Source organism: Puma concolor, chromosome B3 (genome assembly GCF_028749965.1).
Source record: "Puma concolor isolate L17-30 chromosome B3, mPumCon1.1.hap2, whole genome shotgun sequence".
Taxonomy (NCBI): domain Eukaryota; kingdom Metazoa; phylum Chordata; class Mammalia; order Carnivora; family Felidae; genus Puma; species Puma concolor.
The window spans coordinates 115,963,044-115,989,691 of record NC_141672.1 but is presented as its reverse complement, the minus strand read 5'-3'; the positions used below and the strand labels follow the sequence as shown (position 1 = coordinate 115,989,691).

Sequence of the window (26,648 nt, the reverse complement as noted above, 5' to 3'; positions counted from 1 at the left end):
TGACCTGAGCCGAAGTCGGCCGCTCAACCGACTGAGCCACCCAGGCACCCCTAGACCATTGGTTTTTAAATAATAAATATATTCACATGCACCCACACATACCCCTCCCCCTCCCGCCCTCCCTCCAGGGGCTCCTTTCTCTTGCACAACCTTATGTGCAGTTCTCTGGCTCTAAGGAGAGAAGTGCTGAGTAAGAGATAGTGAGTTAGACACAGTGGTTCCCCTTGAGACAGAAACAGGCTTAGCGGCTTCCATTCAGTACCCTTTTGCACACAGTTATTACTGAATACAGTCTTCCCTACCCCACACCTGCTTAAAAAGCTTAGCTCTAACCTGAAATGTTTCTCCTTGCTTCTTGGTGTTGTGTACACGGAACCATGTGACCCTGACTGTGTTGGTAGGGCCCTCATTTACTGGTACAGCACCTGCTGGTGTTCAGGAACCGGGAACCCAGTCCCACCAGTAGGAAGAGGGTCTGCTGTGTATGCAAAGGCAAAAGCGAGGCCCATGGAAAGCAATACGAAATATGTGTTCCCTCTGCCCTTTGTCTTAGATGAATATAACAAAAGACTGAGTCTAAAACGGTGTGACTGCAACTTTCTGGTCAAATCCCAAGTGATAATGAGGGTGTAGTTAGAGGTGCAATAGCCAGAGCAGCGACCTGTGGTCCGACACTTCCCCAGCGTGTGCATCAGGGTTGGGGAGTCCTGTGGTAGGAAGAAAGATGCCATACTGCCTGCCTTCCCTGACTTCAGTCATTGGCTGTGTCCTGAGGCATCTTGGGAGTTGGATGTTCATCAGGAAGAAACCTCCGCTTTGTTTCTGTTAGCAGGTCTTCCCCGCGGTGACTTCCCTTGGGCTGAACGAACAGGAGCTGTTATTTCTCAGCCAGGCGGCATCTGGACCCCACTCGTCCCTCTCTTCCTGGAATGGTGTCCCTGATGTGGGTATGGTCAGCGACATCCTCTTTTGGATCTTGAAGGAACATGGGAGGAGTAAAAGCAGAGCCTCAGACCTCACCAGGATCCATTTCCACACGCTGGTCTACCACATCCTGGCAACCGTAGATGGACACTGGGCCAACCAGCTGGCAGCTGTGGCTGCGGGAGCTCGCGTAGCCGGGACACAGGCCTGCGCGACAGAGACCATAGATGCCAGCCGAGTGTCCCTGAGGGCGCCCCGCGAGTTCATGACTTCCCACTCAGAGGCCGGCTCCAGGATCATGATAGACCCCAGCAGGCCGGTCGCAGAGTGGCACAGGGAGGGGGTATCCTTCCACTTCACACCAGTACTGGTGTGTAAAGATCCCGTTCGAACCGTGGGCCTTGGAGATGCCATTTCTGCCGAAGGCCTCTTCTATTCAGAGGTCCACCCTCACTATTAGGGAGGTGGCTACGGGTCACTTCCCTGAGGAGAGCTAGCCGATGTAAGAACTACAGGCAAAATAGGATGGAGGGTGTCAGAACAGTTTCTAGATCTAATTGAAAGATAGCCAAAGAGACAACAGATTAAACTGTATCAGATACATTCCAGCCTGTTGAAGATTTCACAAAAACATTTCAGGTTTTAATCAGAATTTAGCTGTCTACTAACGAGACTGGATTTTTGGTTTTTTATGTTGTGTGTTACGGGGGTAAAACTTGATTCCCATATTCCCATTTTACGCAGCCTTGCCAAGTATCTTAGGCCAGACTTTGCCCTGGAGAGCATGTCAGCTGGAGAAAGCACTTCCCCTGTTGCCCCCTGAGGAAGCGCATGCTCGCTCACCCGAACTCCCGGTCTCCAGTAAAGCCCAGCGTGAGGGTCCCGTGTTTTCTGGGCTCCGCGCTCACGGGCAGGATCTTGATTTCCATTCAGTGTTACAATGAAAATATTTAATGAGCACACCTTCTGAGTCTTCTGCTCTCAACCTTAAGACAGAGCCACAAATGAGGACAAAACAGTCACTCCCGTGCATCACAGTCACAGCAGAGGCCGGGAGTCCTGTGCAGCCTTTGCGGGGGCCCACGTTCGTCATTTGTTCAGAAGCCTGGCTGACCTGCAGAGCGGCCATGGGAGCTGCTGGGCCCTGTCTTTGTGCCCTGGCTCTGGAGGTTGTAGGCTGGCTGGTCAGAGGACCCCAGCCTGGGCCCAGTCCCCTCCCCCAGCTCTGGACACACTTTCCACAGTGGAGGACTGATCTTTGTTCGTTCGGATCCTTGAAGGAATTTGCTTTTACAACTGGAATATGCTTCTGTGTGTAACAGATCATGTTTGTTTTACATCGACGCACCACATCCATTAAAAAGTTTTACCTCATAAGAGCCCCAAGATCATGAATAAATCTGTCATGTATTTATTTTTTTATAAATCAAGGAGACTTCTGTGTGCTTTTAAATATATTAAAAATAATTTACATTTCAGGAATCTTAAGTCTGTGATTTTCTTTCCCCACCACTCTGGAGCCAGGTAAAGTATGAATCATTCTGACCTTGACTAAGGTGTGAGCTGTACGTTACTCTGCTCTTCAGGTGTTTGGTTATCTTGTCTTCCTTTCACTGGGCAGGCAGCCCCACACACACAGCCTGAGCTATATTGGTCTGTCCTCTGTTGGTTTAAGGCAACAGAAGACAGTAGTTTCAAGCAGCAAAGCCGCTGTGAAACAGTTTGAAAGTGTTTGGTGAGTCTTCTCAGTTGTTCAAAGAACAGTATAAATATGGCAGCGGGTGGCAGGCCCACTTAGGTCAAGGGTGACCATTTCATACCTGGCTCATAGCAGCTTCTAGAACTGCAAAGCTACCTCAGATTCTTCATTTATGACCTCTCCTTTCCCGCTTTGGATAAGAAGGAAAGGCTTGATTACTCCTTCAAAGAAAATGTAAGCCTAGAGCTTGAAACTCAAAGCAAATAGCTTATTAAGGAAATCTCTGGCTGCTATTTCATCAGTCTCTGCTTCCAACTTAGGTTAAAAATAAACACCTACTTTCTAGCCTATTTGTATTAGGCTTAAGTGAGAAGAGATTTCTGTTTTCCCAAGAATTGGAATAACTCCTTGTTTACGTTATAAACCTAAAACTTGGAGAGCACTGAGATGTTTTCCATGTGACTTTTTCTTACCATCTGTCTCTATAGAAGTTGTGTCTACTGGCCCCTGCCCTTGGTCTATGCGAGTTCTCCAGTTTGCTCTGGTGTTGTCAATAAAGTGTAATCAGCGCGTACCTTAGAGCAATATTTTTCAAAAGATGGGTCTTGAAGTATTGATAGTCACGAAATCAATTTGGTGGTTAACACAAAAGGTATCAAGATGCATCCTACTCAGGGGCAAGTACTCTTTTTGTGAATCTTTACATGTGCCTGAATGCGTGTAGTCGGGAACGTACATGCGCCCCTCTGAACGTCCATCCTTTAGAGGAGTCAGCTAATCTTTGGAAGGAAGACTGGACTCATGACCTAGGACAGGCTTTGTGGAAGTGAGCTGGGAGGGCAGGATACAAGCAGGCCTCAGGCCTCTCAACCCTTCGCTCCAAACTGTATTTTACAGAAGTTTCCACATATGACTTGATATGAAGAAGGGTGAAGATCCACCGGACTAGGAAAGGGTGCCTGGTGAGAAATGAGCCTTCCTAAAAATGTTCTGACACTCTTACGTTTGCTTGAAATTGATTTAAAGCTGCCAGCACACAAAACACTACTGAGATCAGAATCTGGCCAAAAATCGGTAATCTCTATCTTGCAGATTGAGTTTGCATTTTATTGTCGAGTTTAGTGGGGAAAGGTGAGTCATCAGAAGAAACCCAAATTCTATGCGGGGTGTTGAGATGACGTGTGTGACAGGGCATGTTACCTGCGCTGAGCCTTACTTTCCTCATCTGTAAAACGGGGTGTAGTCTGTATCCTTAGGGTTGATTAAAGGAGAATGCTGTGCAAAATAGCATGGTACATGGTGCATATTTAAAAGTTTAAGAATTGTCACTGTTACTAAACTGAACAGGTGATTTCCTGGGTCTCTTTAGAACTGTTTTTAAAACATTGAGAAGTTACCACAATGATTTAACATTTCACTTTGGAGTCTTGTCATAGGTAAAGATTTGCATACAGTGAAGCTACACAAATTTCAAGGGTACCATTGAGTAGGTTTGACAAATGTATGTGCCCATCTAACCCACATGCCTATCCAGGTACATAATGTTCCCATCACCCCAAAGTGGCTACACCATTTTACTCCCACTAATGATGTAGGACAGCTCTGGTGGCTTCTCAACGTCCCCAAGATTTGGAATTGTCAGTTTAATTGTAGCCATTTTGGAGGGTACAGAGTGGCATTTCATTGCAGTTTTATTTTGCATCTATAACATTCTTTGTGTTTATTGGGGGGCTGTTGATTGGGTGGTTCGTTTTGAGTTGTAGGAGTTCTTTATATATCCTGGATATAAACTCTTTGTCAGATATATTTTGTGACTGTTTTCCCAGAATATACTCCCAGTCTGTAGTCTGATACTCGTTTTCTTCATGGCTTATTAGTCTGAAGCACTGGACTATTCCTGTCCTACCTGTAGTCTCATTATTTTCTTCTAGGAACTGTAAAATTTTAGGTTTACATTGAGGTCCATCATCTATTTTGAGTTACTTTTGTGGATGGTAACAGATTAGGATCAGATCCACTTTTTTCTACACCGCTGTCCAGTCGTTCTGGCACTGTTGAAAAGACCTACTGACCTATTTGCACCCTCACCTCCCCATGCCAGCACCACGTAATTGCTATTTTGGTCAAGTCTGGAAGTGAGGTAAGTCCTCCAACTTTGTTCAAGATTGCCTTGGATGTGCTGAGTCCTTTGTATTTCCCTCACATTGGAGAACCAGCTCTCAATTTCTACCCCAAAACCTGTTGGGCTTCTAGGAATCCACGAACCTATTTGGAAAGAATTTTGATCTCAACAAGAGTTAGTTTCCCAGTGTGTGAACATGGCCTATTTTGGTCTTTTTCACTACAGTGCTTTGTAGTTTTCAGGGTACAGGTCTTACATGTATTTTGTTAAATTCATCCCTAAGTATTTCATGTCAGTAGTATCTGACAGTATTGTAAATGGATTTTTTTTGAATTTCATTTTCAAACAGTTCCTTGGTGGAAAACAATTGATTTTTGAACACTGACCTTGCCAAATCCAGTTATCACTGGTGGCACCTTCATTTACTTGCTTTTAGGATTCCTTAGGTTTTTCTATATAAATAACCATGCCCTTTTCTACCTATGCCTTTTTATTTCTTGCCTTTAGAACACTGACCAGAACCTCTAGTATAATGTTGAACAAAAGTCGTAAAAGCGGACATCCTTACCTTGGTCCTCTTCTTAGGGGCAAAGTATTCAATATTTTACTGTTAAATGTGATACTGCACCTTTTTCCACAGATGCCATTTGTCAAGTTGTTGATGCCACCTTCTAGTCCTGATTTGCTGGGGTTTTATGATGGCTTTTTAAAAGTTGCTTTTTCTGTATCTACTGAAATTGTGTGACTTTTCTATTTTGTTAACACATGAAACTACTTTTTCAAATATTAAACCAAGAGTTTAACTTCCTGGGATAACCCCAACTCAGTCGTGATGTACGTAGTTACCTTTTTATATATTGCTGGATTTGATGCACTAGTACTGATTTGCTAATATATTAAGGACTTTTGTACCTATGTTCATGCAGAGTGGCCTGCAGTTTCCTTATTCTGTAATGTCTTTGTCCAGTTTTGATATCAGGGTTATACTGGCCTCATAAACAAGTTGGAAAGTTTTTGCTCCTATTTTCTAAAAATTTTTGTCAAGTTGGATTTAATACAATTTACCAGCTAAATCATCTGGGCCAAGAGTTTGCTTCAGGTAAGTTTTGATTTATAAATTCAGTTTCTTGAATAGGACTTTAAAAACAATTTTTTTTTAATGTTTATTTTTGAGACAGAGACAGAGCATGAACGGGGGAGGGGCAGAGAGAGGGAGACACAGAATCAGAAGCAGGCTCCAGGCTCTGAGTGTCAGCACAGAGCCCGATGCGAGGCTCGAACCCACGAACCGTGAGATCGTGACCTGAGCCGAAGTTGGATGCTTAACCGACAGAGCCACCCAGGTGCCCCTTGAATGGGACTTCTAAGGTTTTACATTTCCTCATTTCAATTTCGGTAAGTTATTTTTCAGATTTTGTTGCATACAAGTTGTCCGTTTTGTTCTAAAATTGTTCATATTCCTTGATCTTTCTCTCATCCATACTATCTGTAATGCTGTTCCCTCTTATTGGTGATTTGTCTCTTTTCTTCCTTCATTAGTTTAGCTGCGGTTTTGTTGTTGTTGCTTTCTTATTTTTTGAGAGGGAGAGAGGGAGAGACAAAATCCCAAGCAGGCTCCACAGTGTCATCGCAGAGCCTGACATGGGCTTGATCTCACAAACCATGCGATCATGAACTGAGCAGAGATCAAGTGTCTGTCACTTAACCGACTGAGCCACCCCAAGTGCCCCTTGTCATTTTTTTTCCCCACAAACTTTTGGCTTTTTAGATTTTTAATATTTGTCTACTCTTATTTCGGGTATATTTTGCTCTTTTCCTAGCTTAAGGTAGGAACCTCTACCACTGATTTTCTACCTTTCTCTTCCGATAGAAGCATTTACAACTATAAGATTCCCTGTAAGCACTGCTTTTAGCTGAATCCCACAAATTGTGTTTTCATTGTAAAAGTATTTTCTCTTTTGATTTCTTTCTTGGCTTGTGAGTTATTAGTGTGTTTAGCTTCAAAATATTTAGGGGTTTTCTAAACATCTTGTTAATTTCTAATAGAATTTCACTGTGGTCAACATATTGTGTAAATTTCAGTCTTTCGACTCTGAGACCTGTCATGTGGCCCAGCACATGCTCTGTCCTGCTGAATGTACTATGTGCAGGGTCTAGTGTTCTCTAAATGTCAGTTAGGTCAAGGTGGTTCATGTGTACTTTTACACTTCCTAATTGTAACAACTGCAGAAAGAGGGAGTGCCAGCATATCCAATTATGACTGGGGATTTAATTCTGTCGGTTTTTACTTCATGTATTTTGAAGCAATGCTGTTAAGTGCATATACTGTATATGTTTCTTCTACTGAATTGAGCGGTTTTATGAAATGTCCCTCTTTATTTTTGGTAATGCTCCTGGTTTTGAAATCTACTTTATCTGGCATCAATATAGCACTCTGGACTTAGGCCTGTAGCTTGAGATACGACATTCTCCATCCTTTCGCTTTCAGTGGCAGATAGCTGGGTTTATCCTTTCTTTACTCTTCAATTGGAATGTTTAGTCCAAGTACTTTTTTTAGTCTAATTACATTTTAATGTAATTGTGGACATGATTGGATTTACATTTAACATTTTGCTATTTATTTTTTTCTTTGTTCCCTTTTTTGTTCCTCTATTCTTCCTTTCCTGCCCGTTAGTGGTGAGGAGGGTGTTAATTGAATATTTTTTTAAATATTTTTTCTCTCACCTTTTTAGCTATAATTCTTTGCATCTTTTTAACGGTTGCTCTAGGCATCCTTAACGTTTCACAAACTATTAGGAATAACTTTGTACCACATCATGTAAGATATAAAAACCTTTTTCACTCATTGAGTTCCATGTACCTGCCCTTCCTTTAGTTACATTTATTTATGTTAAACCTCACAATATAATTTTTTGCTTAGAACACAGTATTTTTTTTTTAATGTTTACCTATTTAAGCAAGAGAGAGGGAGAGAGAGAATCCCAAGCAGGCTCCTGGCTGTCAGTGTGGAACCCGATGTGGGACTTGATCTCATGATCCGTGAGATCATGACCTGAGCCGAAATCAAGAGTTGGATGCTTAACTGAGCCACTCAGCTGCCCCAGTCACAGTATTTTTAAAAAAATTAAACCAAGATAGTGCTTTATATTTACCCACTTGTTTACACTTGTTATCTGTGGAGGACTGATCAACATGAGCTACTCTGCCATTATCGGATAATGATTCTTCCTTAAAAACAAAATGACTGTAATCTTATATTCCAAAGTTTTGTACTAATACTATTCAGTAAAAAGGGCACTTTTCCCATTGCTAGTTCATACCTATACTTTCAAGCCATCTAAAACCACGTCTGTATTTTGTGACCATGTACTTTGCCTCATTTTCCTAATTCTGTGAAAAATTATGACAAGAGCAACTCCCACAACTAGAGATCGGAAAAGCTCCTTTTTCACAGAGAGAGAAACTGCAAACCCACATGCACAAAAGGTTGGGCAGGTGTAACCTAGTACAGCTGACCCCTGAACAACTTGGGTTTAAACTGCACAGGTCCACTTACATGTGGATTTTTTTTTTCAGTAAATACATTGGAAAGGTTTTTTTTGAGGTTTGTGGCAATTTGAGAAAACTCAGATGAACCATGTAGCCTAGAAATATCAAAAAAAATAAGAAAAAGGTATGCCACAAAGGCATGGATAACGCTTAAAAAAGCAGGAGCTTTGCATCGGAGTTCAAATCCTGATCCTGCCACTTACCTTGGAAAATTCATTTTGCATCTCCCAACCTCAGCTTCCTCCTTTATGGAGTGGGGATGACAGTATCTTGGAAGGGTTCCATGTGACCATTCCCTTCCTGAACCTTTTCTTACCTTCCCCAACACCACTCTCCTGGCTTTGTCTCTTCTATCACTGTCACAATACGGTTTCCCATCTTGGGTCCCCCATCCTCGCTTTCCCTGGGGGCTCCTTTCAAATCTGTGCTTTCAGCTAGAGCCCAAATTAAATTACTCCTGCACCTTGATCTTCAAGCCAGATTTCACATCTGAAATCTATTCCAGTGTCTAGTGTCACCATCTGGAGGTCTCAAAGATCAACACGTCTAAAACTAGACCCCATAAGCCTCCACTGGTGTCCCCCGTATTCCTCTTCCCTGGTTTATGGAACTCTCCCAGCAGTGGATGCCCTTCTGACAGTCTTCTTAACCTGCTTCATCCAGTCCCCAACAATATTCTACTGATTTCACTTCCTAAACTCTAGGCCCCCTCACCTCTACTCCATCTCTCAGTTCATACCCTAATCATTTCTCACCAAGACCTTTTCATTCATGGGCACAAGAGACTACACACTGATATAAAAGTGAGCTTTCTCAGCTGCTCAGGATATAAATCCTGGTTCTTCCACATACCAGCTGCGTGGGCCAGGGCATTGCTTCTGACATCTTGGTGTTTACTTCTGAGATACGAGAACTGAAGAGTTTCCCGCTCACTTAGCCGCTGCTTCAATGTCAAAACAGACAGAGTCATAACATAAAAAACTCCATAGTTTGGTTTGGCAATAGGTGTCCTCACCTTTAAATTATGGTAATTATAGGACACTTCAAGTGCAAATGGGGACTGGCCCTCAAGCAAATTGCTGGCGTACCATCCGTCGGGGCTGCTGCAGCAGAAGCTATGTTCGTACTACACACGAACTTGGCCTTGAGGTTCCTTCTCTAGTTTCAAACTAGTTTTGGAAGTAAGACTGTGATCATAGGTTCTTTTAAGAAGTTTTTATTGTGATCTCTTATTTTTATACCTAACAACTTTTCCCAAAGGGATGATGATACATAATCTTTATTCTAAAAAGGACATATAATGAATTGATAGCATCTGGCCAGTAGTATCATTGATGGTCTTAAATAAAAATTAGTTAAGAAGCTCTTCCTTTCCTTTTAATCGCTGGTGCTGATACCAGACCAGCCCTTCACTCCTACTTCTTATCACACTGACATGATCTGACTCCACACTCTGACCTCTCTCAAGAACAAGCCACAGGGCCTTGTTCTGGATTCCCCTGGACAAGCATAGCTAGAATATTCAACCTCAATATACAGAGGTTTTTTTCATCATTTTTCCCCTTAAATTTAGAGTGTTAGAGCTGGATTATTAATCCAAGATTTGTTTGCCTTGGAGGCTGCCATGCCCCCCAGTCTGAGGACCATCTCAGCTAAGCCAAGGCTCCATCATAACAGAGCTAATGAGTAGAGGTCTGTCTCAGACTTTCCTTCCGCAAAGGAAGGAGGAAGTCATCCAGGAGATGACGGTCATTTCAGAAGCAAACAGCATCACGTGCCCTGCTGGCTCTTGAAGCTACAAACACAGAGCTGTGAGCCCTGCTCTTAATTCTGAAAGGACCTGTCTGGTCCCGGCTGACGGGGCTGATGAGAGGCTGCTAGGCCTCAGGCTGCTAGACCCCTTGGGGTCATCACAACACATCCTGCGGTCCTTGGTGCCCAGGGAACACACTGGCGTCCGTGCTGCCTGTGTCGCGTGACCTTTCCTAATCTGCTACATCCTCACCAGAGAAACCTATAGTCCGGGGTCATCCTACTCCTATTTTTCTCTTATTTGTGCAGATGCTTCATTTGGATGTGCTTCCACAGTGGGCTGTGGCTCCAGAGGCAGAGATGGTGGCTTTGTGAGATGGGATGTTCCTCCAGCACCTAGCAACAAAACAAACAGCTTGAATTCTCAGTTCCACGGTTCTTGAAGAAATCACATTGTCAAATTTCAAAAAGAAACCCTGTATCTTTGAGGACCAGCGGGGACTGTGACGTATCTTTGCAGCTATGAAGTTAGACCATCGCTAAGAAAGCAACGGTCAAGTTTGCCTTCAATGACTCACTGAAAAAATCTTTAATTACCTGCGCAATGCTGACTTATGCGATCTTGCTTTAATTGTCACTGCTTTAGCAGAACAGAAGGTGCTGTCATGTACTTCTAAACTTGAATACTGTAAACCTCTGACTAAGCCTGTTCCCTCCGACACAACTTGCCTTAAGGAAGCAAGTGCCAATTTGGCCAGCATATGGCTTCTTCCCCTTCTAGGAATACTACTTGGACGTGTTCTGAGTCTGAGAAGTGTCAGCCTCACTTAAAGCTGTCATCTCTCGCTGGCACATGCAGCTTGTACCCACGAGGATTCCATGGAGCTGTGCGCAGCCTCCTACCTGAGGGGAGCTTCCCGTATGCAGCTGCTGAAGACATTGCCTGTCCTAGGGCTTGATTAGAGCCCAGAGGCTGCTGGAGACTGGCAGCTTTGCTAGTTGAAGTGGTCCGGTGCTTTGACTTGGTGTCTTTAACTGGTTTCGTCCAGACCAGTGCCTCCCCGACCTGGAGGGCAGCTCCCAGCTTCTGGGCCATGTCCACCATCTTGTCCCCACATGGGAAGAAAAAAAGAGTCACGGAGAAGACCGGCAGAGTGAAGCCTACCCACCTCTTCCACCAGGGAGTGCAGGTGAAATCATGTCTAACGGTACTAGTATTTGAGAGAGAAAGTATTTATTGCAAGGAAATCATTCTCAAACAGCAGAGAATACAGACTGCCCTTAGTGGACGGCAAGGGAGCACATATAGGATCTCAAAACCTAACAATTCAAGTTTGGTGCCTTACAGAGCTCAACTCCTGCCTTTCCCACATAAGGAGAAGTGAGGAGAAGCTGCAAAGAGACAGAGACCTCACATCAGTTGTATTATCAATAACATAACTCCGTAAGCCTGAACTTCCTCTTACTATTTTCTTCTAGGGAAGTTTTTTCTCAGGATGTTCCTAATTGGAGATTTCATGCTGCCAGGAACATCAGAGCCAAAATGACCATAAACCTATAGAATACCTGATATCTGGATTATTTGGGCTTCATTCAGAAGCCTCCCAGGAGCTAATAAAAGACATACCTCGGCGTCAAATTCCAGAGAGCTGCTGTCCTGCAGCAGGTGGACCTTCTTCTCCATCTCCTGATACTGAGCCAGGGCACCCTGCTTCTCGCCCTGGTTGTACAGCAGCACAGCATAGTTGAGGTTTACTAACGGGTTACACCTGTGGCAAACGGATTCCGTGGGGCTCAGGCTCTGCAACCAGTGGTCATTCAGAGATCCCTCTCGTTACACAAAAAACAAAAACTGGTTACGTAGACATTTCTCTATTCCACAGCAAGGTAAGAACACGCGTGCCGTGTGGACCTTTGGAGAAGCATCAAGGAAGTAACTGCCCAACCAGCAGAGCAAGAGGTATTGGGACCAAGTGTGATGTCTCAGCCCTCAACGGAGGCCACCAGGTCAGGTTTGAAAAGGGGATCCCTACCCTGCTGCCTGGCAGATGCCAGCAGAATAAATCCCAGGAGAGTTAAGTTGATCTTAAACTAAGTCCAGAGTCCTATCTGATATTCCAGCTAGCCCATGGCTATCAGCACCCGAAGCCCACTGCCAGCTCCTGGAAACATTTTCTCAGAAAGAGCCAGTGTCTGTTCCCGCTGAGCCACCGTGTGCTTAAGGACCACATCCTTCTGCAGTCAGGCCCCCCCACTGACCCCCAGAGCAGGCATCTGGGCCGCTGCTCAACTGCCCCGCACGCCCCAACTGGGCTGTGGCGCCACCTGGTGGCTTCTGAGAGTCCGACCCGCCCCAGTACCACTCCTGACAGAGCAGCTTACTTATCCAGGCGGACGGCTTCCGCGTAGGCTCTCTTGGCGTTCTCTGGGTCTTCCAGATTGGTCAGAGCCACTGCAACAAAGTGGGCACTGTGACTGGGGAGCCCCGTGTGGAAAACAAAAGGAATGTTTCAAGACCACAGTTCATTCAACCCCCAAACTGAACTCCTCCTTTGCCGTCTTGGCTCCTGGCACGACCGCCTTCGGTCACTCAGCTTAGATGCCCGGTGTCACCTGCTTCGATGGTGTCTCTCCACAGTCGGTAGCCAAGTCCTGCGAATCCTGTTTTTTGTACTTTTCTTTACTGACACTGCCCTTGTTCAGATGCAAATTGTTTCAGGCTTTCCATTTCTTCCCCACAGCAATGTCCCCACCTGCCTCCATCCACTTTGCCACCAAGCTGCCAGGAGTCTTCCTGCCTTACAAACAAATCTGACTGTGTCACACCACCCTACTTAAGAATCCATTACCCACAACCATGATCTTTATAAACGTTTGTATAGCAACAGAACACACTCTCCTTTGTAATCAGCATTTTCTGGAAACCTGATGTATAAAACAAAGAAAAACAGAGCTGTTTTGAAAGCCAGGCCCACCCGACCTCCCCACCAAGCTACACACTCAACTCTCCTGGACACTTAAGAGAAGATCTAGGAATACGGTTGGAAAACCTTGGCCTCTAGGATAAAAGGCCAGAGTCCCAGCATTCTTCTCCTGCCCGCCTCCCACTTCATGTGGCCCTAGACCAGCTTTCCTGACTCCTCCCCCACTACACCACACAACACGACCGCCCACTCGCCGCAGGACACATGGTGCGGCCACGGCTGCACACCTTTGTTCCCACGATGGCCGAGCCAGTGAGTTCCAGCTTAGCCTTCAAACTGCAGTGTGAAGGCCAGCTCTAGTTTGGGAGTTAGAAGTGTGGCTCGTGCCTTACAGTAGGGCTATCTGTTCACAGAACTGAGCTCGCTTTGTATTCAGGCAACCCCCAATTAACCACCATTCAATTTGCTTTTGCAACCGTTCTCTAATAAATAAGTTCCCCACAATAATAATAACCACCACCACCACCTGTCAACGGGAATAAGGAAAGTGCTTTTGGGCTTACACTTAGTAAGTCCAGTGGAGAAATACCCCCAGAAAGAATATTATCAGTACTTCAACGTTATAGTAACACTCACATTAATAATAGGCCAATGATATAGTGACAACAAAACCAATAGCTACTAGTCACTGGTCATTTATTACATAATCTTCCCTCTCTACTAGAAATCCAGTAAGTAGTGGAAATGGGACCCTTCCTACAGCCCAAGCTCTTAACACTAGATGGTATCTGGAATTTATAGCTAGACTCTCACTCTTTTTCTCCACCCCTCCTCTTTATATAAATGAATTGTCAGCCAAGGGAAAACCACTGGTAACAGATGAACTAGGGATGATCTTGATTTAACCTGTTGGTCTCTGAGTGAAATGCCTGCAGGCTAGAAGCAACTACCTAGTCTGTCATCTTTTTCAGGCTTTAGGACACTAATCTAGATTCCTGTGGGATCTGCGAGGCAGTGGCTTCTCTGGGACACTTAACCACTGGCCTCTTATGATTCTAAGTCATTTTCCCTCCTCACAAACCACGGAGGGGGTTTTCCACCTAAGTGTCTCTTACCAGCCAAGAGCATGTAGAGCTCCCCCATCTTTGGCTGGAAGTTGATGGCCGCGCTGAGGAAATGGAAAGCTGACGCATACTGCTGCATTGTCAAGTGGACAAGGCCCAAGTTATACAGAATCTTCCAATCAAAGGGTGCCAAGTAGTTGGCTCGTTTCAGGCAGCTGATAGCCTGCAGGAGAGATGGGACACGAGATGAGAGGCCAGGGTAGGCCCGGCAGACCCAGTAACTTGCGTGTATGAACACGAACAAGGAAGGTGGGGAGACACTCACTGCCACATATTTCTTCTTGCCAAAGAAACACATTCCGATGTTGTTCCAGAGTGGAGGACTTTCTGGAACGGCACAAGCTACAACTCTGTACTTGGTGAGGGCAACATCAAAGTCCCCGTGGGTCTGCATCATGCTGCCTGCTGCCAAAATGGCCTGCAAACACAGGACATGGACAACTTGTAATTCAGCCGTTCCCAAAAGGCTATAGTGGTGAAGCAGACATTCTGGGTGTAGGTACTCAACAGGGTACTTCTTCCGGGGACACAAAAGGTATATTTAAGCTACTGGGATAAATGCTGATGAGGAATGTCCCTGCACCTCACCGTGGCTTTCTCCAGCACAGTCCAGAAAAAGAAAAGAGAAAATGTCAGTGACCCTACTTGGCTCATTTGTTTCCTACTTCCGGTCAAGGAAGTCAACATTTCAGAGTCAAGGCCCTTTGAGGAAAAACAGCCTTTAATCTGCCCCCTGAACTCCCTACGTGGTACCCCAAGTGCTCTAGACAATTCAGAAACTCCCGTCTTTGACCACTGAAGGTATAGCTCCTTTGGCCACCGGACAGGGTGAGCAAGCTTCAGGCGTCATCAGGCTGGCCCTTGCATTTGTCCAAGGAAAGGTGTCAAGGTGGGGAGCTGATGGAGTTAACACGCCTTCTATGACTTCTCAGACAGGACGAGTCTGTGTCTGACATCAAACCCGTTCGGCTGCATCTCCCTCCATCATGTTCATCTTCTACACGATCTTCTCAGCTCCAGAGTCGTACCTGGACGAGAGTTGTCATCGCCAGTCCATTAAGAATCCAGAAGTTATGTCACCAGAATGACCTCTGACGGCAGTCGTGGAGGCTTTGCTCACTCCCTAAGCAGCACACAAACCTCACCAGCACTACGACCTCATTCTCTGCAGAAGTTACAGGCCTGTTATAACACGTGCTCTTTTAGAAAACAAAGCAGAGCGCTAACGTTTTACAACATCTTCAGATAAGAAGGGCCATGTCTATTTAAAACTTTTCTAAGAAAAAGGTAATTTCTCAGGTATCCAAAATGCTCTCGAGGGCCAGATCGCCCCTGGCAGCAGTGGGAGCATCTGAGTAAAGGCTCTGGGGTTTGACGGCCTGCAATACCTTGTAGTTGGTAGGGTCATAGGTCAGTGCATTTCCAAGATGTTCGAATGCCTTCTGGTAAATGCCGAGCTTGGAGAAAAAGCAAACCAGAGAATTACATCAGGGGGAGATGGCAGTTAAGGAGTCTGGCCAACCACACCCTGAACAGAAACACACTGACGTTCTGAGGTCTCATGATTAAAAAAAAAAAAAAAGCAGCTACAGATACCAGATAAAAAAAGAAAACTAAAAATCCCCTTATTTGTTGATTTGTCTCCTGATAAGGTCAAAGTATCTATCTGCCAGGAACCACCTCTGCCACGCTTTGCACACTAATGCCTCTTGGCAGGAAAGGGGCTGGTTAGCCTCATTCCCCTGGGGCCAACCTCCCAAGCCAAAGCCAGGAAGGCCTAGGGTTAAGCTCCTGATTCCTTTTAAAGAAAAACAAAACAGCCAGAAAGGCCACCACAGAGGCATAGCTGGAGGAGCAGCTGAGCAGGGAACTTGGGGAGTTCATGGGGGCAGGACAGGGACAGACCCTCAGGGATCCCTGGGCCTCGGATCTGCAGGCTGATACAGAGAAGTGGAGGCGCTAAAAAGATGCCATTTGTGCTTAGGAAAACACGGAGGGGACAGGAGACTTCTTATTCGAGACAGTGTTTTGCCTTCTCGTTCCTGTAAGATCTGGCTGGGAAGGAGGGGTGGAAACGGACTCTGCCCCAAAGCCCGTTGGCCAGCGCCAGCCTGCATCAGGCTTTCTCTCCCCAGCAACACCATGCCAGCCCCACTGACCGGTCATTTCTCATAAATGCTCTTTCCTTAAATGGGTAAGTAGCCTCAAGCAGGCTTATTTGCTTCTGATTTGAATGCAGAAAAGTACTTCCTTTAGCAGATAAAAAATATCAGATGCAGAGAGTAAGGTTCACATGGCCGTTAGGAAGATGCGTTAAAGTAAAATCAAAATTCAGGGAAACCACAATCCACACACATCCAAAAGCATTTCTAACACCAGTGCACGAATGAGTAAAGGGTTCTTATTACCTGTAAGTAGAGTAATCCCAAAGTCGTAAGAAGTTCTGTATTCTCTGGTGAGAACCTGCAACACAGATCGGTGCTCAGAGGGAAACTGGATGCGTACAAGACACACCAGGACACCTGCACAGTGACGTGCCCTCAGGAGCAGTGGCGGACACTTTTTGCCTCCTCCTCCCCATGACCATTCCCGAAGTCCTTTGGGAATTTCCTTCTAAAGTAGGTTATCTCAACCCTGGCTACAGGGTGGACTGCTCAGCAAGAAAGAAATGGGACTTAGCATCCAGACTCCTTTCAGGATCTTTCTCCTTAGGGCCAAAGTCCTAAGAAGAACTTATAGAATATTCTCTGTGACGGTCCTGATTATACTGATATAATTAAAGACCGATTCTCCATAAATCAAGTCAGTCTAGAAAACAACACAGCGACAGCCAGTTCCCTCTTGTAAGATTTTTTTTTTTTTTTTTTCTGGTCTCACTGTACTGACAATGCCAGCCAGCAGGGTTCTCTGTGTAATTTAGGATCCCAACGGCCCTAATGCTCTGCTCTCCATATTAAACAAAAACACATACTAAAGAGCCAAACTAAACAGAAGAAGGAAGATACTCACCAGCCCTAGGAAAGAATTAGCCATTGGCTTTGGGGACTAAACATTGACTAAGTAAAAGATTATTTGCTTTCCCAATCCCTCACTGACACTTGCCTTTATCGCAAAAGTTAAGCAACACTGAGCTGAGATGTTCTGTCTATAGGACCATCAGCAGCTTCAACAGTGAAAGTGGCAAAAGGCAAGGAACTGTCTCCAGCACTGGTCCCATGGAGAGACCAGAACAAGAGGGGCCAAATCCCCAACTAGAGGAAGGTTGAGCTGAACAGAGCTTACTCAGTTCAAATGGATATTTGCCCTTCACTTTCTGCCATAACAAATATCCATTTTGATCACCTCCCTCCCACAAACCAACTATGTAACTTTCATGATTCTGGTGGCATCTCCCCCCGAACTCCCCACCAAAACATGACTACCATCTCCAAAGCTATGAGTCACAGACAATGGTCTCCATTCTCAGGTTCCAAATTCTCAAGCTGTCCCCTTATTCCCTTGGGAAATTTGGTGACTTCAGTCCTTGACGAGCCACTGGAAGAATATCACCCTTAAGATTTATGTGAGCTAATCTCAAAGAGCCAACTTTAAAAGGCAGAAGTCAGCGGGGCACCTTGGTGGTTCAGTTAAGCATCAACTTTTGTTCAGACCATGATCTCGTAGTTTGTGAGTTCGAGTCCCGAGTCGGGCTCTCTGCTGAAAGCTCAGAGCCTGGAGCCTGCTTTAGATTCTGTGTCTCCCTCCCTCTCTGCCCCTCCTCAACTCTCTCTCTTGAAAATAAATAAATATTTAAACAAAAAAAAATATTTTTAAGGCAGAAGTCAGGGATCAAGGCTTCCACCCTGCCCCACAGAAGCTTAAAATATGCTACATGGATTGGGGGGAGGGGTGCCTGGCTGGCTTAGTTGAATGATGACTCTTGATTTTGGCCTAGGTCATGATCCTAAGGGTCATGGGACTGAGACCTGCAACGTGCTCTGCGCGGAGCATGGAGCCTGCTTGAGATTTTCTCTCTCCCACTCTGCCCCTCTCCCCTGCTGGCGCTCTCTCTTAAAAATAAAAAATAAAAAAAGCTACGTGGGCTCCTTCCTCTAATCCCTGTAAACTTAGCCTCTTGGTGACAAAAGTCTTTTGTAGCTTAAAAAACCAAGGGACTTTTATGTCTTTGTAGATATAAAATGTGGTTGAAGACAATTCAGAGAGTGTTTAACTGATACAACCAGAAAAGTGACTATCATGGTAGAAGGCAAAGGTAATTAACAGAAATCTAAGTTCAGAGACTAATTATCAGTAATAATAGACTTTGTGGCCATGCTTCCTGTTAAGTGACAAAACAAACATGACATTTTGCTACATTTATCCTACTTAAAACAAACAAGACCCTATACAAAAAAGACAAGATAGTACATGTCCCTAGAGAAGAAATATGGAACAGCATCCTGAGAAAGCCAGTCAGTTCCATTATCAACAGGGGTTTGGCCTACCCTAATCATGTTTTAAGAACACAAGATATTGGGGAAGGGGTAGGGAGAACGCCTGGGTGGCTCAGTTGGTTAAGCGTCTGACTCCTGGTTTTGGCTCAGGTCATGATCTCAGTTTATGGGGCCGAACCCCGTGTTGGGAGAACAGAGCCTGCTTGGGATTCTCTCCTTTTCCCTCTCCCCTACTCACTCTCTCTAACAAACTTAAAAAAAAAACACAAAAAACACCACAAAACATATTGGTTTCATGCTAATAAAGGCCAGATGCTTATTAGTGAGTCAGATTTCTGACCCCAATGTCCCCGGAAAAAGATCTGCTATAGAAGTGAAAACCACAATGGCAGAGTAGGAGCTGACTCCAAAATCTATGTGCGCCTTCCTCCTGAGCACATGTGTACCCACTTCCCTTGCAGCTAGTGGCCACCTCACCCTCACAAACCACCACCCCTCACCATAGCCTGAAACATGGATGCTACATTAAGTCAGCTTCACCACGCAGGTGAAGACAACAATGTAAATGGTGGGTTAATAAAGAACCTGGATCCCTGACTGACCTTGGGGAGCAGAGCTGTCTAGCTAGGCTAGGCTGGCCATACTGACGGGGGAGAAGCACAAGTCTTTTTATGTAAGCAAGCCACAGGGAGCTTTTAACCTTGGCCTGAACTGTACTCTAACTCACACAACTAATAGTCACAGGAATCCATCTTAGGCTTGGGGGTTCATATGTCTGCTCCCATTTGTCTTCTCATTGCCTTAAAGAAAACAAACATACTTACTCCACTGCTTTCTTGTAGATTTCAATGGCCTTGTCCAAGTCTCCCTCCAGCAGGTGGATCTTCCCCAGCATTATGTAAGTCAAATCATGCCTGTTAAGATGTAGGGCATTGTGCAGCTGCTCTTGCGCCTAACACGATTGATGGAGTAAAGAGAACCAAATCACTACAGGAAAGGACAATGTCTTCGTATGGCTAACATAAAGACAGAGCTCCCCCTTTCTAACGCAGACACATCACATCTCAGCAAACAGCCCCCACTACCCAAAAAACTAAAACATACCAAAACTGCTTGCTGACAGGACAGCTGGCAACATGAGATGTCTGCCTCTGGAGCCACTTGGGAGAGTTTATACAAGATGATTAACCTTTTTGAGTGTTTTCTCCATCTTGGTATTCATACCCATGACTCATGCCTTCATAAGTCAAAGGGATGTCTTAGTACAGAAGACAGCACTGCCCTGAACTCAGTCCCAGCTGCACCACTGACCAATTGCATTACCTTCCCCAGGGTGGACTGCATTTTCCTCACCAATATTTTGATAAATGAATGAATGGACTGTTCTCATTTATTCACTCAACATGTATCCACTAAGTATCTATTGTTCTAAGTACTAGGGATACCGGAGCTAACAAAACAAACCCCTTGCTCTGGAAGAGTTTATATCCTAACAGATATAAAGGGCTTCATTTAAGACATTCATTGATTCAACAAGTATTTACAGAAATGTCAAGTATTATATTTGCTCTGTTAGCTTTATAGTAAAATCTAAATATAATTCTCCTTCTCCTAAGTACAGGTCTGACCCAAGAACAATCCTATCTCTCCCTTGGCTCAGAATAATCTGATGAATAGAAATGTACTTGCTTGGAATATTCTCTGAGGAGAAAACTCTCCTAAACAAGCATATAAAACTGTAGCTCTGCCCAGGAAACCTGAAGAAACCCACTAAATATAAAAGTTCTCACACGGAAAATAACATTAAAAACAGAAACTCAAAAATCAGATCCACTTAAAACTAAAATTCATTTCCAATGACCTCAAAAACTAAAATCAGTTGCTGTCAGAGCATAAGACTTTTAACACTTTTAACACTTCCAGACTTAAAGGTTCACTTTTTGATATCTAAATTTTATTGAACATTTGTTTCTATACTAGTAAATTAAACTGGGGTGGAGAAGAAGAGAGAAAAGCAATTAGATTGCCATTCCCTCGTAACAGTTCTAGAGTTTGTCATTTTGTTGCTAAAATATGGGGGGGAAAACAGATGGATGAAAAATAAGAATAAATATGGGGATAAGTGTACATGGCACTTTGGATTTTTACTTCTCCAAACCTCTACAAGCACTTCCTAGAAATAATACAAAACCCTCAGCGAACCCTCAGTGAAGCCCCCAGCCGAGAACTCAACCACCACCACCATTTCCATCAATTACCTTTTTGAACTGTTTCAGATAAATGTAGCAAACTCCTAGGTTATGACAGATCTCCTACACATGAAAGAAAGTAAAATAGCATAGGTGTAAATTCCACAGTTACCAGCAGAATGAAACATCAGGCATCTGGGGATTGTACTGTTCAGCAAAACTTACATTTTAAATGACACAACAGGTATTTCATACCTAAATACATTTAAAAACCATTTTTTATGTTTATGAGAAAGAGAGTGTGTGCATGAGCAGGGGAGGGGCAGAGACAGGGAGAGAGAGAATCTCAAGCAGGCTCCATGCTGTCAGCACAGAGCCTGACATGGGGCTCAATCTCAAAAACCTTGAGATCATGACCTGAGCTGAAATCTAGAGTCAGACACTTAACCGACTGAGCCACCCAGGCATCCCCATACTTAAATACACTTAAATACACAAAATGGACTCTTTAAAAACTCAGATTATAGGAGATAAAAGCAGAATAAACAGGTGATCTTCCTGGGTGTTTGACATACATACATACCCAGGCCACTCACCCCAAGCTTTCCTTCTCAGAGGAGACTTGCCACAGCCCCTGCTCCACCCGAAGGAAATTTGTGTGTATGTATACATAAATAAATATATGTGTGTGTCAGAGTCCCTTTCCTCGTAATCCAGAATTGGCTACATGATGTGGACTTGAGGACCAACAGCACCATCTGGAGGCCACTAAGACGGAATATATGTAATTGGAGCCTGACAGCTGTAGTCTACAAACCCTGGCCCACAGACCAAATGCATCCTCTGCCTTTTCTTGTAAATAAAGTTTGATTAGAACACAGCCACAATCACTTGTTACACATTGTCTACAGAACTTTCACACTAGAACTTCAGAGTTAAGTAGTTCAAAAGAGACTATATGAAGCCACAAAGCTTAAAATATTCACTAGGCCTTTTACAGAAACAGTCTGCCAACTGCTGATCTACAGAAAGAGAAAATGAAGCAGAAATGCAGAGGAGCCACCTTGGTCACTAAAAGTTTTCCAGTTCTAGTTCACTGTAAGACAAGCCTGTGGTTCCCTGACCTTGAGTTTCATAAAATCGCTGAAGTTCCCTTATGCTGAATCCCCCTTTATTTACAGTAGCTTGAGAGAAAGGAGAAAGCAAAGGTGAGGACCTTCCTGTTAGTAGTGGAGAGATGCGGAAGCACATCCAGGCCCAGAAGCATCCCTGTCTGAAGAACCATGGACCCCAGAGCTCAGAGACAAATGGTTTAATAGGTTCCAAGTCTCTTAAAATAACAACAAGATAGGGAAAACTGATTGAGTACCTACTTCACATCAGGCTCTATGCCAGATGGTTTTCATATATGCATTACTATAATTTTCCCAGCAAATCTGAAATACAGGTGTAACGATTCTGATTTGAGAGATAAGAAAACTGAAGCTCAGAGAGGTTAAATAGTTTGCCTAACTTAAGCCAGGAGGTGTCAGCACTAGGATTTTTCTTTCTTTTTTTAGGTCTCTCTCTCAAAAATAAAATAAAACATTAAAAAAAATTAAAAAAAAAAACCAAAACATAGAATCACCATGGACTCCTCATTCTGTCCCAACAACCATCCAACCCATTCTCCCATCTACCCCACTAGTTTATAAAATATCAGATAGCATAACATTTCATCTACAACCTTTCAGTATGTATTTTTTTTCTTTTTATTTATTTTGAGAGAGAGAAAGCGAGCGAGCAAGCAGGGAAGGGGCAGAGAGGAAGAGAGAGGGAGAAACAGAATTCCAAGCAGGCTCTGCACTATCAGCACAGAGCCTGACACAGGGCTCGAACTCATGAACTGTGAGATCATGACCTGTGCTGAAACCAAGAGTCAGATGCTTAACTGACGGAGCCACCTAGGAGCCCCTCAATATGTATCTCTAAAGGATAAGGTTGGTTGTTTTTTTTTTTTTTTTTACTACCCACAATACCACTATCATACTTGGAAAATAATAACTGCTCATATCAGATACTGATTTATGTTTAATAAACATAAAACCCATAAAGGTCTCACAAGCACACAATTTTTTCCCTTAAATCACAATCCAAATAACGTCCACACACGGCAAAGCACTGGGACCCGAACTCAGGCTTGCCTACAAAACTTGCGTACTTTCCCCTTTATCATGTAACAATGTACACACAGAGCTAGAAAAAGAAGAAATGCATCTGTGCTTGTCTTTTAAATGTCCTGAAAGCTAACTAACCCCCAACTCTTTAAAATAATTTTCAGGGTGCCTGGGTGCTCAGTTGGTTAAGCATCTGACTCTTGATTTTGGCTCAGATCATTATCTTGTGGTTCAAGAGTTCGAGCCCCCCACGGGGGCTGTACAGAGCCTGCTGGGATTCTTTCTCTCCCTCTCTCTCTCTGCCCCTCCCATGTTCTCTCTCAAAATAAGTAAAATGAACTTAAACGAAAGTAGAAAATCATTTGCCATAGATATTACTTGAGAAGGCAGCAGCAAAAGGCCTTAAACTGACAACAAAGGAAATTTGAGAAGGAAAACAGAACAAATAAGAGTTAAATCATGTGTTTCACAGAATGAGGGAATCCAGCAGACATCCTGCAAAAGGCAGCTGGTACAGTGGAAAAATGATAGGCCTAAAGCGAGGAATCTCAGAGTCCAGGCCTGAATTCTAGCTCTGGTTCTGCCACCACCTCACTGTGCCCCCTTGAACAAGTCACTCCATCTAGCCAAAGCCTCAGCTTCTCACCTCCCTCAGCCCAATTGGGTAAATTCTCCCTACTTAACAAAGCTGTTCCAGAAGTCAAAGGAGGTAACAGCAGGGGGAACTATTATCCCCCAGTTGCAGCTGGACTGTGGTATAAAGTAAGGCCACAGGAACTCACATAGCAAGTAGGACACAGAGGAGCAGCTCGGGGCATGACTACCTCTCCTGGTGCCAATGGAATGGTCATCCCAAGTGGGCAGTAATACCAAATGAGCTCTTTCAACCAACTGGAAGGATTAGCAGATACTCTCCATTCCTCCTGTGTGACTCTGAGCTCTCGTTTCACTTCGTCCCGATCTTCCTCTATCGGTTCTATTCCTCTTCAGCTCAGCCCTTCAACACTTTTCCCTGGGTTCCGCCCTCAGCTCTCCGAAGAGTGATCTCATCCAATTTCATGCTTGTAGTTATTACCTTTATACTCTTGACTCCAAAATGTACATCTCTAGCCCAGAACACTGGAGCTTCAGACTTCTATATCCAGCCATGCACTGGACATGTCTCCATTTAGATGCCCTACCGGAAGCAAAAACTCATCAAGTCTACAATGTTAAAGACAGGATTTAGCTCTGTTTGCTTATCATCCTCCTCTCTTCCTTCCTGTATTTCCTATTCTAGCTGATTGTTCCATAACCCACCAATCCACCTTTGCGTCTCTGAGACCCAGCCCAGTGCCTGGCACGTAGCAAACATTCGTGTGTTGAAAGAATGACTAAATGAAGGAGTAAATGAATTATCCTTCATCTGCAGCTTCACTTTGGCCTTTAGCTATAAAATACTTGGTGGCATTTGTCTTCAGACCTATGGAAGTGACCAAGAAACTGGAATTTTTTGAAAATAATGGTGCCATAAGAACTGCAGAGGAAATCTATGCTAAGCCTCCGTACGAATCAATCTAATCCTTCACACATCCATATTTCTTTCCAAGAATCATCACTATTGGGGAAAAAACCAACAGCACAAGAAAGAAGAACCAAAATAAAGAGAGGAAGCAAAAGGTAATTCTGGAAAGCAGAACAAAACTTCAAGAGTCAGAGACATGGAGAGGCTATTGCAAGAAGACAAAAGACAAAGTTCTTAGAAATTAAAAATATAATTACTGACATAAAAAATAACTGAATGGATAAGATAATAACAGAATGTGAATAGCTAACAACAAAAATGATCTGGAGAATAGGATTCAGGAAATGTCCCTGAATGTACAGCAAAATGACAAAAAGCGGGACTATGTGAGAGGCAAGTGAAGAGACACAGAGAACAAGTACAGAACACCTTTAATACAGTGGAAAACAGTGTGGCAGATGCCACTCGTTAATACCCACTCTCCTCATTTTCGTTACTAACAGACCCTAATTTTGTTCAGAGTGTCAATGTGTCCAACGAAAAAACTACATTTCCCAGTCTTCCTTAAAAGGGGGATAGTTGATATGACACAAGTGGCAGTCTTTTGGGGATTTTTGGGAAAGCTGTGCTTTCCTAATACAGGCTATATCTTTTTCTCTTCGTTGCTTGTTTTTTCTCTCTGCCTGGAATGATGATGTGATGTTGGAGCTGCAGTAGACGTCTTATGACCATGAAGAAAAAACCTCAGCTTTGACGTCCTTGGACCACCCAGTCAATGTTGGCAACTACTTACCTGGTATGTATTTCATGACAAAAAATAAACCCCTAATTCGCAAAGCCAATGTTCAATCAAAATTTCTGTTGCAGTTACAATCCCTAACAAAGAGACAATGGAGGAGAAGAAAATCAAAGAACTACTCAAAGAAAATGTCCCTGACCCAAAACAGGGCAAGGATCTTCAGAGTGAAAGCCAACTTAGTGTCCACAGATGGGGATGGGGGTGGGGGGGGGGAGTAACACTTTTACACAGTATTATTGATATTTCAGAACTCCAATGATAAAGAGAAAATCCTCGAAGCTTCTAGAGAGGAAAGTGGAGTTAATCAACAAGTAGCAGACTGGTAACAGACTGCCAGAAAACCATGCAGCAATGTCTGCTAAGTTATGAGGAAACATGGTTTGGTTTTTGATCTTATACTTAGCTAAATCATCAATCAAGTGTGAGGATAAAATAAAGACATTTGGGGCATGTAGGAATTCAGTAACAGTAACAAGACAGCCATATGACAAATGGAACCATCAGCAGGTCACTAATAACAAAGAACTTTAAAGTACTCTACTTACCCAATCTGTCTGGTTAAGTTTAGCTGCTTCATTATATACTTCAATGGCAGCTTTATGTTTTCCCAAAAGAAATCTATGGGAGAAATACATTTTCTGTAATTGTTAACTAAAAGTTTTACAGGACTAACTCCACTAGTCCCCCATTTGACTCACATTCTATCCAGCAGAGAAATCTGGAAGCCCCTGCCTTATTAGCTGGCTGTGCTGTTTTGGCCGGTGAGGCTGGTCTCTATCAGTCACAGAAGCTCTTTTGGTAGGGACTGCACTGATAGCTATTCCAGGGTCTTGGCCTCATTCTACACCACTTTTAGTGAAAGTCTTCTGTAATTTATTTTCCACAATGTACCACACATGTAGAACAAAGAAGAAACAAACTGGTATATATACCAGTTAAACAGGAGCTGCCATCATTTATTATCACCGTCTATTATAGGGACATGCCCTTCCCTTCCAAGACTAAATCTCTTTCCTCAACCTTGATTCTGGAGGGAGGCAAAGGCAAACCGGGCTCTATACAAAGGAAGTGCAAGTATGAATGACAAGGTAGGTAAGAAAGTGGGGGTAGAAACCCCATGGGACACTTTACAGCTCCAGAGTAGAAAAATAGTGTACCCATCAGCTTAGAAAGACTTTGGAGGTTGCTTGCATGGAGGCACCATTAGGGCATTCACTCAACAAACACTTACTGAAACTTACTATGTCAAGTATTATACCAAGTGTTGGAACAGTACATGAAAAACATTCCATGGGTTGCCAGTAAGATTAGGGGACTGAGGGCACAAGATGTCCCTATTTATATGATAAACAGTATCAGTGTTCCCCCCATCAAACTAGACTATACAATGTTTAAAATACTCAACTCCTTTATACTTGTTGACTTATTTTCTCAAGTTTCAAAATTAATCCACTCTTCAAAGGGGATCCCCAT

General features: G+C 43.8%; 2 protein-coding genes across 11 annotated transcripts in view; one reads left to right on the top strand and one right to left on the bottom strand.

Annotated features, from left to right (window-relative positions):
- Positions 1–2,406, top strand: part of ADPGK (ADP dependent glucokinase) — a 28,514-nt gene extending 26,108 nt beyond the window's left edge. For 2 of the 5 annotated variants that reach the window (XM_086711167.1, XM_086711170.1), the window contains one exon: positions 830–1,812. In XM_086711167.1, the coding sequence (XP_086567293.1) occupies positions 830–1,384 (555 nt within the window). In that variant the 3' untranslated portion in view covers positions 1,385–1,812. Of the gene's footprint in view, positions 1–829 lie in introns of all 5 variants that reach the window. The other 3 variants (XM_086711169.1, XM_086711168.1, XM_025919942.2) reach the window with 3 other exon arrangements.
- A 7,088-nt stretch (positions 2,407–9,494) lies between these two features.
- BBS4 (Bardet-Biedl syndrome 4) overlaps positions 9,495–26,648 on the bottom strand; it is a 54,930-nt gene continuing 37,776 nt past the window's right edge. For 4 of the 6 annotated variants that reach the window (XM_086711163.1, XM_086711161.1, XM_086711162.1 and 1 more), the window contains 11 exons: positions 25,721–25,793; positions 20,786–20,839; positions 19,352–19,479; positions 16,503–16,557; positions 15,483–15,551; positions 14,360–14,512; positions 14,086–14,257; positions 12,429–12,498; positions 11,674–11,815; positions 10,950–11,151; positions 9,495–10,442 (listed from right to left, as the gene is read on the bottom strand). In XM_086711163.1, the coding sequence (XP_086567289.1) occupies positions 10,333–10,442; positions 10,950–11,151; positions 11,674–11,815; positions 12,429–12,498; positions 14,086–14,257; positions 14,360–14,512; positions 15,483–15,551; positions 16,503–16,557; positions 19,352–19,479; positions 20,786–20,839; positions 25,721–25,793 (1,228 nt within the window). In that variant the 3' untranslated portion in view covers positions 9,495–10,332. Of the gene's footprint in view, positions 10,443–10,949; positions 11,152–11,673; positions 11,816–12,428; positions 12,499–14,085; positions 14,258–14,359; positions 14,513–15,482; positions 15,552–16,502; positions 16,558–19,351; positions 19,480–19,631; positions 19,688–20,785; positions 20,840–23,947; positions 24,436–25,720; positions 25,794–26,648 lie in introns of those variants that run through there. The other 2 variants (XM_086711166.1, XM_086711165.1) reach the window with 2 other exon arrangements.